We start from the raw sequence: 14,927 nt of genomic DNA, 5'->3' as shown, positions 1-14,927 counted from the left end.
CTTTTCCAGGACAAATCTCTCAAGCTATCCTCAGACGCTGTGGGTTAGAAGTTTCTCCTCAGGACACATTCCAGCTTGCCAATGACTTTTCCTAAAACGTGGCACCCTGAGCAATACCCTAGATGTGATCTAACCAAGGCAGAAGACCAACAAGGCTACCAGCTGCCTCATTCCTGATTCATTCTGTATGGTTCCATTAATTGGACTAAGACCTCATAAGCTTTTTCTCATAAGCTGCTGCATCAACACTGTCAATTCATACTGAACTTCCAGTCTGCTATGATCCATATGTCTTTTATATACAAATGGTTATGTGGCAAATGCCTTCTTAATCCTGGACTTCTCCTGCTAATGTTTTAAAAACCAAATAAAGGACTTTATTTTTTATTCCTATTAAATGGTCATTCAATTAGATTAAGCCCATGGTTCAAGACTGCCAATAAAATCTCTTTTGAGGGGTAGCTAGGTGGTACAGTGGATAGAGCTTTGGAGTCAGGAGGGCCTGAGTTCAAATCCAACCTCAGACACTTGACACTTACTAGCTATGTGACCTTGGGCAAGTCATTTAACCCCAATTGTCTCCCCAAAAAGCAAAAAAAAAAAAAACCCAACTTTTTGAATCTGAAATCTATCAGCCAACATGCAAGCTATACTTCCCTAGCTTTTTTGTAATTTACAAATTACAACTCTATATGTAACTTTCTTTTTAAATGTCTGTTGTTTGATTGTTCTAATGATGTCTAACTCTTCATGATCCCATTTTGGGGTTTTCTTGGCAGAGATACTGGAGTGGTTTGCCATTTTCTTCTCCAGATAATTTCACAGATCAGGAAACTAAGGCAAACAGGGTTAAATGACTTGGCCAGGTCACACAGCCAGTAAGTGTCTGAGGCTAGATTTGGACTCATGAAGATGAGTCTTCCTGATTCCAAGCCAAGTGCTCTAAATTCTTTCTCTTCAAATCTGTTAGTATACTTCCCCCCTCCTTACCCCGACACAATGAATTTGTCCAAATGAAGCAGCAAAAAACCCCCAGAAAAACAGTAAGGGATATTACAGAATTAAATTTTTATAGACTGCAATCTCCAGTATCATCATACTACAGAGGGATCATATAACAGTGGTTGGGAGAGATACTCTACATTTTGATAAAAAGGAAATCAATAACAATGTCAGTGGTATAACGCACTTAACAGCTCGTGTCTCACTGTATTATAAGGAAGATATGTCATCAAAGACATTCTACTTTGTCCACCAGTGGATAAAAGGCTGGCTGGTGTTAGAGTCAGGAAGACATAGGTTTCAGTCCTACCTTTGATACATTTCAGCTGTATGATTATGTTCAAATCGCTTAACCACCCTGCGCTCCAACCAACTGAAACTACAGATGAAAAGAAGTTGTCCAACTGCACGTGGGGAGGGTTGGCAAGGAGGTGGAAGGGGAGATGTTTCCTCACGGGGAGTTTGCCACACTAAAGAAAAGCATACAGATCTAGATTCCTCCCCTAACGTAGTACCCATACCCTTATTTAAAAAAAAGAATAAAGCATTTATTATGCAACCTAGAGAGGTTTGATCTCTAATTCCATCTTATTCTAGACCTTAATTATCTCTCATCTGGTTATTCTAATGATTTAACTGGTCCTTCTTAAGAATGTTCCTTCTACATCCTGCTGTCAGAGCAATCTTTGAAACTCAAATCTCTAATCAAGTCACTTGCCTGTTTGAAAGACTTCAATGACTCCTCACTGCCTACAGAACCAAGTACAAATTTCTGAGAACTCTATTTGGGCACAATATGGCTCCAACCTATCTTTCCAGCCTTACATCACACCTTAAGTCACTTAACTTCTTGGGGTATCAGTTTCCTCATCTGTAAAATGGGAAGTTGGATTTGATGATTTCTGAGGTCCCTCCCAGCTCTAAATCTGTGAGCCTATGATCCTTCCCTTCACTGACTCCAAACTCCCATGAAAATGGAAGACTTACTGTCTGTCCATGGCTTTCTTTCCTTCTAGGTGCTTGCTCACTTGTTCCTGACAACCTGAATGCTCTCTCTAATTTCATCTTTGCCTGTCAAAATTCTTCACAGCCTAACTCAAACACCCTTTCTCCATAAAACTTCCTTTCTTGCTGCTCTAGCCAGAAATGACTTCTTTTTCCTCTGAACTCTCATGCCAGTTTTTACTTTCCACGCACTTAGCATACTTTTTTGTTGTTCAGTCATGTCAGACACTTTGTGATCCCATTTGGGGTTTTCTTGGCAGAGATTCTAGAGTGGTTTGCCATTTCCTGCTCCAGCTCATTTTATAGATTAAAAAAACTGAGGCAACCAGTGTTAAGTGACTTGCCCAGGGTCACACAGCTACTAAGTGTCTGAGGCTGGATTTGAACTCATGAAGCTGAGTCTTTCTGACTCCAGGCCCAGTGCTCTATGCACTGTGCCACTAGCTGCCTTACTGTATTTTACTTGGTATTATTATGATTTCATCGTATGTCAACTCCCTTGGTGAGCTGAGACTATCACAGTACCACAGAATGGTAGCATTAGAAGAAGCCTCAGAGGTTGCTGAGACCAAGCCATAGAGGAACAACAATCCCTTCCACAGCATAACCCAAAGCGGTGATCTAGTTTTGCTTGAAGACCTCTGGTAAGAAAGAAGCCATGACCTCCCAAGGCAGCCCATTCCCCTTAAGACGGTGGTAATTGTCAGGAAGTTTTTCTTTGTCAAGCTAAATCCCTTCTCTCTGCAATTTCCACCCGTTGCTCCAAGTTCTGACCTCTGGGACCAAAGGGAACAAATCTAACACCTCCTTCCACATGGTGGCAACCTTACAAATACTGGATCCTTGTTCCCTTGTGGTACCTTTTTTTTTTTCTGGGTTAATCACCGCTCCCAACCCCCTCCATTTCCCTCAGTCCATCTTCCTATCACATGATCTCAAAGCCCTTCACCACCCTGATCATCCTTCTTTTATTTATCTTTATACCTACTTCAGCACTTAGCATAGTATATACACACAGTAGGTATTTAATGATTGTTGGATTTATTTTCATTATTTAATTCAATTAGGCCTATAGAGGTATTATTCCATTAAGTGTCATTTACTTTTAGGGAATAGAAGCTCCCTGAGAGTTTATATCTGTATCTCTAGAACATAGCAGGTTCTCGTCTTAGGACAGAACTGCCTGGATTGGGGAATGAATCAATACTAACCTTAGCCCCCGTAGTTAGCCAGCCCCAGACCCTCAGACCATGCTTTATTCCATCTAGCCATCCAATAAGACACCAGGCAACAACTAGCATAGACATTTTGTCACCTGCCCTCATCCTACATATACATCCCAATTTTTTGTTTCTTGCTCAGGAACATATTCACATCATTATTACCATTGCTACTGGAAAGGTTGAGCCAATCTAGCCTTCTGGCTCTATTCACAATCGGTAGGACTACACATTACCTGGCTACCACTTCCTGCTATGGATCATACTCTTGCAGTAAACTATAAGCTCCCTGAAGTAAAATATAAGCTCTCCTTTATGTTTGCATCCTTAGTGCCTATCACACTACCTGAAAAGTTATATGCACTTAACAGATGCTTGTTAATGGATTATTCAGCCTCAATAAGTGTGGAGTACCAAATGAGAGAATAGCCACAAGGCACTGGGATTCTGTGTCCAAATGGCAAATTAAAATGTCTAAAGCTTGGACAGAAGAATGATATAATAACTACACACACACACACACACACACACATCTATACATATAAAATTCAAGAATTCCCCAGTGTTCCATTTCTTCAGAAGGAAGGCTCAAGAAAGTATACTGACATTAGTTACTCTGAGTATTAAATTGTTAAGAGGCAGGATGAAAAAATAATCTGGTAGGATTTTACATCAAGCAATTGATCTAAGATTAAGTAGTCACAATAACAGACTGATGAGATTTGTGCTCTGCCACAGAAGCCACAATAAAAGAAACAGATAATGGACCTGATCAGTTTCTGTATTTTTCTGCCAGTGAGGACAGTCCTTGGACTGGAAAGAACAGAACAAAAATACCTATTAGGGCACTGCTATCCAAGATAAGGAGGGAGAAGTAAGAGCACCTAGCTGTCTCTGGTAAATTAAAGTTATTAGGCCCAGATGGACTATAATCTCTCATTGAGCCACTGTCAGGAATCCATGAAAGATTATGGACCACCGGAGAGGTATGGCAGACTTAAGCAAATGCCTCCATTTACAAAAAGAGGTAAAAGAACAGAATCTGAAAACTTTAGGGAAGTGGACTTGATTTTGATTGCTGGCAAAAGTCTAGAATGTATTTTTAAAGGGATAGTTAGTGAAGGTGGAGAGAAGAAGGCAATAATCACAAAGTTCGAGAGGGGCTTCACTGCAAACTGATAACACCAGACTAACCATGTTTTGTTTTTTGTTTTTGTTTTTTTGGATAGGGTTATTAGACTGACAGACCAGGCGAATGCTATTGACAGTTTCTCTACATTTTAACAGTCTCTCCTGCTTATGGCAAAGACAGAAATGTGGGCTAATAGTACAATTAGGTGGATTGGATACTAGGTGAACATCCAGTCTAAAGAACAGCTACTAATTATCATGGTTAACTTGTAAGGTGATTTCAAGTGGTTTGCCCTTGACACCTGTCGGTAGTTGGCTTTACATTCATGACAATGACTTGAATAAAGGCACAAATTGGCTACTTATCAAATGTGCACTTGGCACAAGGTAGGGAAAGATGGAGTCAGTCACACAGAATAACACAGTCATGATCCAAAAGGCTCTAAGATGAAATTTTATAGAGATAAATGTTGTTCGTCCTTCATTTTTGAAGAGGACCAATGACGTCACAGGCGATGTCTTGACTTGCACATGAACTGGATGGATGGCAGTTTGTCTGAAAAAGTTCTGGCAATCTTAGTAGACTGAGTCAGTAGCGTGTGTGACATGGTAGCCAAAACAAAGGTAATAAAATAGGAGCTTGCATTACGAGAGAAATAGCATCAAGGACTAGGGAAGCGAGAATCCCACTGTCCTCTTCTCTGGTCAGACCACATCTCAAGTATCGTCTCAATTCCGGAGGCCACAGTTTAGGAGAAGAGGAGAGGGGCCTTGAGGTCATACTACGTGAGGATCAGTTGAAGAAACTAAGGATACTTTTCCTAGAGGAGACAAGTCACAACAGGAGTGGGAGTATCGAGTAGAGAGATGAGCTGGTGACCTTCAAGTATAAGAAGAACTTGTTCTGCTTGACTCCAGGGGGCAGACCTAAGAATAAAAGATGAAAGAAGCAAAGAGCTTTGAAGAGAGAAAGTCTGAGAAACTAGAGCCATTCAGAAGCAGAACAGGCTGCTTCCAGAGGCTCTGTTTACCCCCTCACTAGATATTGGATGACCACTTGCAGGTACTTATACGGGGATTATGTCATCAAAGCCAATCTGAGACAAGGCATAGGCCTTTATTGAAAAATTACAAGAAATGCATTGCTCCTTTTGGGAGACATCTGTTACCCTGGGGAAGAGAGGATTCAATGGATATTAGCTGGTGGGAGTCTGGATCAAGCCTACCTTTCATTCCCACCACTCCCTCTAATGTTTGCTTGGAGGTAGAGTGAGCATCTAGACCCTGGGAACTGTATGGAGTTGTGGGCTAATTTTCACCAGAAGATCTCTCACTTTTTTGTGAACAGCTCCTTTTAATTTTCACCAAGCCTTGAGAGGACTGAAGAGGGAGGGGCCTGGCAGTAAATCCCCTCGGGGTGACACTGAAGGGGAATGCAGTCTCCTCCACTCAGGAAATCTGGGCAGCTCTCAGAAGGGCCCCATGGCAGAGCGGCGGAGTACAGCCAAAAGAACGGGCATAATTACTTCCACAATGTAAATAAAGGCCAAAGGAACCTCAGGTCAAAGACAATGGACAAAGTCAGTAGGAAGCTCTCCAAACTAAAGCACACATCCTTCCCTCCAGTTAACAATAGGTAAAGAGCAAAAATGGAAAGCGTTAGGGACTAGCAGTTTGATCAGGCTATTAGGCAGTTCTCTTTAACTGTTTTCAGGGAATGTACCAGTGTTTGTCCTGAAGAGTCCGTCGTGTCAAAACAGACTATATCTTTCAAAAAACCAAAAAACAAACAGACAAAAAAACAACAACAGAAAATTAGGGCATGGAAGCATCCACAACCTTGGAGGTCCTAGGTTCCAGATTTAATGGGAAAGTCCAATCTGTTTACTGGGGACCCCTAACTTTACATGATATATAAGCTAGCCTTAAAATTGCATTAACCACATAATTTCCCTCTTGTTTGCTCTGGGAGGGAATCTCTGGAACAGAGGTTCTTAAATTGGTATCCATGGATAGATTTTAAGGGGTCTGTGAATTTGGAAAGGAAACTATACCTGTATCTATATCTATATCTATCTATCTATCTATATCTTTATTTTCACTAGGCTCTAACTGAAATTTAGTTTTTCCTTCCTTTAAAAACATTGTTCTGAGAAGGTTTCACCAGATGGCCAAAGCAGTCCATGACTCAAAAAGGTTAAGAACTGTTTTAAAAGAGTCCTTACCTCCAATTTCTTATCACCCACTCAGGCACCAACATATTACAATCTGGACTCCTTCCCAATCCCTTCAGTGAAACTGCTCCCTCCAAAGGGAAAAGCTAAAGGGGGATGGGAGAGTCACAAGAATTAAATTCTGTTGAAGCAATGAAAAAAACAATTCCAACTGGGAATAAAATGGCTAGCTTCTTGTAGCGCTTCTTCACGGAATTTCAGAGCTAGACAAGACTTTGGAGGGGCATCTACTCCAATCTGCACCTTCACAAGAATTTTCCCACAACGTAGCACACAAATGGACACCCAGCTTTTGCTCAAGAACCTCTAGTGAGGGGAAACTCACTGCCTCCAGGGGCAGGTGGCTCCAACTTTGGATGGGAAGGTTAGAAGGCCAAGATCATAGATTTCAGTCTGGAAACGACATCAGGGGTCATCTGGTCCAGCCCCTTCATTTTACAGATGAAGAAACTCTGAATGGCATTTCCCAAGGTCACATAGGCAAATAAGTGGCCAAGGAGGAATTCAAACCCAGATCCTAACTCCAAATCCAGCAATCTTTTCCCTGAACCATGCTGCTGCTCTTGTAGAAAGTTTTTCTCTTTACATTAGCCCCTTAACATTTACCTTATAATTAAAAGTATACTAATTTTTATTCTACTCATTGCTCTTAGCTCTGCTCTCTGAGACCAGGCAGAAGAAATCTAATCTCTTTTACTCCAAGTTTCTTCCAATGTACCAATTTTGTCCCACCGCATAGCAGTCATGTCCCTCCTAAATATATTCTGTGGCAGAAAAAGGAAGTTCACAATAATCTGCCCTCAACAAAAGTCAGCTGTTCCCCAGGTTTTCCTCATGGTTTCCTAACCTATGCTATATAAAACTGGACCCCTTCTCCATGTGATATTTGCACAATTCATTTTTTTAACCCAACTGTAAGAATTCATCAGTTTATCCCAATTAAATTTAATCTTAAATTTGGCCTACTATTCCAACTTATAATGATCTTTTTGAATTCTGACTTTGTCATCCATTGCATTAGTTATCACTCCCAGCTCTGGGTCATGGGCAAATCTAAGCAATATACCATCAGTCTTTTTCCAAGCCACAGACAAAAATGTTCAGAAGCCCAGATCCCAGGGGCACTCCACTAAGCCCTCCACCTGAGGTGACACTGCAATGATCAGTTAGTGTGTCTTCTTTGGGTTTGGTCATCCAATCCATTCTGAATCCACCTAATTGTACCATTATCTAGCCTCCATCTCTCAATCTGCTCTTCAAACACAAGAGGCTATGGCAAATGGTTTGTTAAAATCAGAGTAAATCATATTTGCATCGTTCCCCTGATCTACCAGCTCAGTAACCTTCTCTGAAAAGGAAATGAGGGAGGCAGCTAGGTGGCACAGTGGATGGAGCACCCACCCTGGAGTTAGAAGGACCTGAGTTCTAATCCAGCCTCAGACACGAAACACTCACTAGCTATGTGACTCTGGGCAAGTCACTTAACCCCAATTGCCTCACCAAAAAAAAAGGAAACGAGGTCTGCCATGACCTGTCTTTGATGAAATCGTACTAGGTCTTAGGAATCACCACCTCCATTTCTAGATGTTCATGAATCCTTGTGACAATACATTTTAACATACTACAAAATACCAATAGTTCAATAAAACTGTCCCTGAAATTTACAGATCATTTTCTCTTCCTCCTTTGTCAGCTGGGGTATGTGTCCTTCTGTAAGTCTGTGGCACCACAGCCATGCTCTGCCATCTTTCAAAGATCAGAGTGGTTCAGCAAACAAATCTGTACAGTACAGTACAGAAGTATAGTAGAGGATGTCCATTCAAGCTTGGTGACTGGAACTCACCTAGGGTAGCTAGGAGCTCTGCCCCCTTATTTACTTGGAGATCAACTCCTTACAAGGAAGTCTTGTTCCTTCTTTCTAATCTAAAGATTGTTTTCCTTGGCAGAGAAAGACACAAGTAGTTCGGGTCTATCAATCAAATCCCTTGTCCTCTGCCACAGACATCAACAAAAGTCATCATTAGCCCATTATTATGGTCACCTTCTCCTTGGCAAAGAAAGTAGAGGCAAAATAAGTACTGAGTGGTTTCACCTCCTTTCTTCTGCCTTAACCTACCCGAACAGTGGTTCTATACCTTCTTTGCGAGTCTTTTTTGTCATTTAATTTTTATTTTATTTTTCTCAATCACAATTTACATGTAAACAAACATTCTTAACATTCATCCTTAAAAAAATTTTGAATTCCATATTCTTTCCCCCTTCCTCCTCCCCCCTCCTTGAAAAGGCAAATAATTCGATATAGATTAATACATGTGCAATCATATAAAACATTTCCACGTTCACCATGTTGCAAAAGAAAATGCAGACTCCCCCCCAAAAAGACAAAAACCAAGAATAATAAAGAAAGTAAGAAAGTATGCTTCAATCTGCATTCAGACTCTATCAGTTCTTTCTCTGGAGGAGGACAGCATTTTTTATCTTAAGTCCTTTGGAACTGTCTTGGATCTTTGTACTGCTGAGGACAGCTAAGTTATTCATAATTGATCATCCTATGGTATTGCTAGTTACTATGTACCATGCCCTCCTGGTGCTGCTTACTTCACTTTGCATTGGTTCATGTAAGTCTTCCCAAGTTTTTCTGAATTTTCCTCTCTTCTTTCCCCCAAAATGTTTTTTTTAAAAAAAGCAAAACTTTTTTTGTAGATTTTTATTACTGACCTCAGCTTATTTTGAGCTTTATTTAGCATTCCTCACATTAAATGTAATTTCTCAAACAAGATCTGGGGATGTTTAGCCTAGAAAAGGCTGGAGGGATATGCTAGGCAAGGCTGAGTATCAACTTGAAAAGGAGTCTCCAGTATGTCCCAGGGATCTGTGCTATGATGGAGAATTAACTGCCTTATAATTCTTCTCATTTTCTATTCCACAGTCCTAATGATTAGGAAGTTCCTCCTGATGCTTCAGCAAAATCTTTCTCCCTGTGATTTTTACCCACTGGTCTTAGTTTTACACTAACCTCCCCTCCCATCCCCAACCCCCCAAACCAAGCAAGGTTTAACCTAGGCTGCATACGTCATGTTGCACATACACAGAGATAATAAATGTTAAGCAGCATATATACTGATCATATTGATAGTTTTTTGGCTTACAAACTCCTTTCCTTCTAACAACACTGTGAGGAAGGAAGTAAAGGTATTATTATTTCCATTTTATTGATGAAGAAACAAAGGCTCTAAGTGGTTGAAATGACTTGCTTTAGTTTACAAAGTTAATATGTGGAAGACTCATCAAACCTGGGGCTTCTGATTTCAGGACTGGTGTTCTTTCTATGATACCGTATTGCTTCTCATTCACATCTTTTGTGTGTGTGTGTGTGTGGGGAATAGAGAGGAGAGGGGTACAGTCCTGACTTGTGAGTTTGCCAGTACAAAGAACCTCCAGTAAAGAATCTGCTGTAACCAATCCAACTTAGGGTATTAAATAATTGCCTGGGGCACTGAGAGGTGTTTACCTATGGTCAGGCAACCAGTTCAAATCACAGATGGGACTTGAACCCAGAACCTTCTGCCTCTAAGACCAGCTCTCCATCCATTATACCACACTGCCTGTCTTGGATATCATTATAACTTGAAATTGAGAGTCATAGAAGAGTGGAATATTGCTAATGGTAGAACCCTGATGATGGACAAATACAATCCTCTCATTTTACAGATGAGGATACTAAGGCCCAGAGAGAAATGGCTTATCCAAATTTAGAGCCAGTAGGGTTTAGAATAGGGCTGCTAGGTGGTGCAGTGGATAGAATGCAGGCCCTGTAAACAGGAAGACTCATTTTTCTAAGTTCAAATCTGGCCTCAGACACTAGCTGTGTGACCCTGGGCAAAGCACTTAACTCTGTCTGCCTCAGTTTCTTCATCTGTAAAATGAGCTTGGGAAGGAAATGGTAAAATACCCCAGTATTCTTTGCCTAGAAAATCCAAAATGGGGTCACAAACAGTCAGACGTGACTGAAAAAAAAAACTGAACAAGAGTTTGGAATCCTTTCAGAAGAGCACTTTGGCTGAACAGTTTGACTTAGCTTTGGAACAAACTGCAAACAAGGGCTCATATCTTGCTTTAATCAATCAACCTCTAACTATAAACTCCCATCCTCCCCTGGGTAGTGAGAAAATGTCTGCTTTATAAACTGTACTTGAGGTATAGAATTCTATCCACCAGAATCAGCCCCACTGAAAATAACCTCTGAATACTGATGCAATGGCCCATTTACCCACCACGAACAATACAAAAAAATGATGAGATTTTCTTCTAGTCAAAAAGATAGTTAACCTTTGCTTTTCCAAACAAGGAGAGGATTTATTTAGTGAGGGGTTTTTTAAGTGATGTTCTTGCCATTTTGGGGTCTCATTTTCTAGATTTAGTTCTCTAGAGTGGGCAAAAACATACTCTGAATTTCATAACCTGCTCCCCAAAAAACTTTTCAGTCTTCTTACACCTGACAGCTCTTCTGTGTGCTCTGCTATCCAGCAACACTGGCTTCCTGGATGTTCCCAACTCCAGGCATTTTTATTGGCTGTCTGCCATGCCTGGAATGCTCTCCCTCCCCATCTCCACATCCCTGCTTCCTTCAAGTCTCAGATAAAATCCCACCTTCTTCAGGAAGCCTATCCTAACCCCTCTTACTTCCAGCACCTTCCCTTTGTTGTTTATCTCCAATTTATCCTGTATTTAGGCTTGTTTCTACGTAACTGTTCTCATGCTGTCTCCCCCATTAGACTGTGAGATCCTGGAGAACAGGGACCATCTTCTCCCTTTCTAGTGCTTAGCAAAGTGCCTGGCACATAGTCAGTGCTTAACAAATGTTTACTGACTGCTGACCCATGAGAACGCTGGGGTGGAATACGGTAACCCAAAACAGACTAGAGTTAATGAAACAGAGGATAGAAAATCAAATGCTCACTGGAGTAGAAGGACTTCCTTCCAACATTCAGAGACTAAAAAAAAGGTTTCTAAGATTCCAGCTTGGAAAAAAAGTATTATGGAATCTAAAAATGAGATTTTTAGAATTGTAAATAGAACAGGAGGGAAACATCAAATCTGGATGTTCAATGCAGTGTAGACTCCAGACTGGAAAAACAGAAGATAGTCAAAATGGTTTTAAAAATCCTTAGCAGAATAGAAGGCAATCAACTTTGGAAATGCTATAAGTGAGAGTCTGAAGCCTAAGAGACACTAGTAAAATAACACCCCCACTAATAATTGACAATTATATAGTATTTTAAAGTTGGCAAAGCACTTCACATACATAATCTCATTTGAATCCCACAACAATCTTGTGAGGTCTGTAATACAGGCATTATTATCCCTCCTTCAATGATAAGGCAACTGAGGTATAGAGAAGTCAAATGATTTGTCCTTGGTCCCACAAGTATACGTGTCAGAGGCAGAATTCAAACTCAAATCGTCCTAACTCCAAGATGAGCATTCTGTCCATCATGCCTCCGCATGATTTTATATATGTCCCGATCAGCTGGTATAAGCTGAAAATATCTGGTAAGTGTTCGGATCAATTTATGGATGGCAGACTACAGGCAATGTCCAACTTACAAATGATCTGTTTTCCAACATATTCTCTGTTAAGTTGGTCATCTGGCAGTTAGAACACATTTCTACAATAGAAGCAATGCTATAAATGAATATTAGGTTCCTGCAACAGCTGACAGCCAGATGGTATAGCAGATAGAGTGCTGGACCTGGATCTTCCTGAGTTCAAATCTAGCCTTAGCTAGCTTACTAGCTATGTGACCCTGGATGAGTCACTTAACCCCATTTGTCTTAGTCCCTCATCTGTAAAATAAGCTGGAGAAGGAAATGGCAAACCGCTCCAGTATCCTTGCCAGGAAAACCCCAAATGGGGTCACAAAGAGTCAGGCATGACTGAACAGGCTAGCCTATAAAGGCTTATATAACCCATTTTGCAGTAACTTCTAAGCCTCATCTTAATATGCACCTGAACCTGGGCTCTCAAAAGAGATGTATTCAAGGGGAAGCACAACCTCTGGCTAGATCTACTAGGCTGAAAAGGCTTTGAGTGCAGGCTACCAACTTCAGCTGTCATACAAGGACCAGCTTAATTGTGGAGAGGCTTATTAGAAAGCTGGCCACCAGGGAATGAATTTTGTCAGCCACATCAACTCAAAAAGACTCACTACTAATGTCACCTGTACTGTTGGAGGTACAAAACAAGGGAACCACAGATCCTTGAAGTCCTGAACCAAGGAGATGATAGAGTAACAGGAGAAGCCCTAAGTCTACCTGAGTCTTGAGGCCTAAGCTACCTGAAACTGAGCCTGACTCAGCCTGATCCCTTTGGGGAAGGGAGTGGTAAGGAAGACTGGTTAAGAATAATAGGGGAAGGGTTTGGTGGGCAAACCCAGAGACAGTATTAGGTTAGGCTTCAGAAATTAATAGGAAATAGGAATGACTTATTGTGAGGTATGAGTCATTTGTAAGTCAGGCGTTCTCCAACTGGAGAACACTAGTATTTAATGGGAAAATAAAGATGTGTGGGCATTCCTAACCTTATGGGGTCAGTGTCATAGAGGTCAACACACCAATTCCTACAAAAGAGCTCTTGGTATCCCTGGGAGAAGTGAAACCTTGGGCTGAGTGGATCACCAGGCTGAGCCAAAGTGACATTCCTTCTGTTCCTAATTTACCTATTTCTGCTGTGCAGGAGATTCCTTTAATCACTACTTTATAGAAGGATTAACAAGGTGTGTGACCCCTGCAAACATGCCAGCTCCAGGTACTCTATACATAATCTGAACAAATCCCAGCAAAACAATGGTCTAGGACCTGACATTAGACCAGGGGTTTACTTTATTCCTTAACACTACGACTCACCTCCAACTTTATGATCAGATTTGATGGGTTTTCCCCTCCCCTCCCCCATGGGCAGCTTAGGTCGGTTCCTATTCCCTATTAAGTGTGTCATTTGATTCCTAATGCACATTTCTACAGAACTTTTTCTTTTTAAACTGCCTGAGAATTCTGTAAGTTTTGTCATCAGCTTCTCCAAGGTCTCCAGGTCTTCATAGAAGAGGCATCCAAACAGTGAAAATGTTCAGAAATCTTGGAAAGAAGCTAGATTTTTCACTGACAGCATAGAAGGCTTAGGAATAATTCATGCACTATGCAAAACAAAACAAAACAAAACAAAAACCGCAACCTAAGTTCAATATGAAATTATTTTACAGTCAAATATATATTCCTTAGCAGATTTCAAGCTTTAAAAATGGTTTTTCTTAGGGTTTTTTTTAATGTGCCAAAGAAATGGGAGATCGCCAGTGGGACACCCCAAAGGTGACTCCAACACCCGCACAGTTGGGAACTAGGTGTTAAAAGGGGGGACAGGCAGCATGAGTAAGAGTGTCCACAAATGTACCCCGCCTGCTGGTCCAGGAGCCCCCGCCCGGTCCACGCACCTGCCCATCTATGGGGACAATAGCCAGCGCAAGCCAGCGCGCCCGGGACAGGGCAGGGGGCGCCGGCCCCCTCCTCCCTGGGGGTTCGTGCCCCGGGGCGCGGGTAATGCTGGGGGCACAGCGCAGCGCGCCCCCCGCCCGCAGCCCGAGCTCACCGAGGTGGCCGCCGACGACAGTGACGGCGATCTGGTCCATGAGCACGGCCCTGAAACGCACGTCCTGCTCGGAGCAGCGCTGCCGGAGGGCGCGCAGGATCTGCACCTGCGGGTAGTCCTCGCGGATCCTCCGGTCCGTCAGGAACCAGAGGCTGGAGCACATGGCTGCCGGGGACAGGGGGCCGGGGACAGGGGGCCGGGGCCAGGGCCGGGGGAGCGGGCAGGAGGACGCGGAGGGCGAGCAGGGCAGGGCAGGGCAGCGGCAGGGCGAAGCTGGACCGCGGCGCCCGCTCTCCACTTCTCCTGCCTCGCTCAGGCCGCTGACATCGCGGGCCGGGCGGCGGTGGTGGCGGCGGCTGCAGCTCCGGCTTGGACTCGGGGCTCTGGACTCGGAGCTCGGGATCTGCCAACAGCCGCGAGCTGAGTACCCCCCACCACAGCCGCCGCCGCCGCCGCCGCCGCTGCCTCTGCAGCCCTGACCCAGCGAGTCTGCGCAGCAGCCAATCAGCGCCGCCGCCGCGGCCCGGCCCCAGGGCCTCCTAGCCAATCAGCGCCCGCGCGAGCGGGACGCGGGACGGAGCCTCGGCCCAACTGCAGTGTCGGCCCACCCGGAGCCGCGCCCAGCGCCGGGCCGACGCCTGCCAGCCAGCCCGCCAGCCAGCCAGCCAGCCAGCCCGCGGGGCGGGCAGCGGG

General features: G+C 43.1%; 1 protein-coding gene across 1 annotated transcript in view; it reads right to left on the bottom strand.

The window, feature by feature from the left end:
- RIMKLA (ribosomal modification protein rimK like family member A) overlaps positions 1–14,687 on the bottom strand; it is a 64,044-nt gene extending 49,357 nt beyond the window's left edge. Inside the window, exon 1 of the mRNA XM_020983433.2 lies at positions 14,235–14,687. Coding sequence (XP_020839092.1) covers positions 14,235–14,397 — 163 coding nt within the window. The 5' untranslated portion in view covers positions 14,398–14,687. The remainder of the gene's footprint in view (positions 1–14,234) is intronic.
- Positions 14,688–14,927: the final 240 nt, after the last annotated feature.

The sequence above is a fragment of the Phascolarctos cinereus genome, unplaced genomic scaffold, assembly GCF_003287225.1.
Source record: "Phascolarctos cinereus isolate Bilbo 61053 unplaced genomic scaffold, phaCin_HiC Scaffold_726;HRSCAF=1367, whole genome shotgun sequence".
NCBI classification, from domain to species: Eukaryota; Metazoa; Chordata; class Mammalia; order Diprotodontia; family Phascolarctidae; genus Phascolarctos; species Phascolarctos cinereus.
This window is presented reverse-complemented; position numbering and strand designations above follow the sequence as displayed.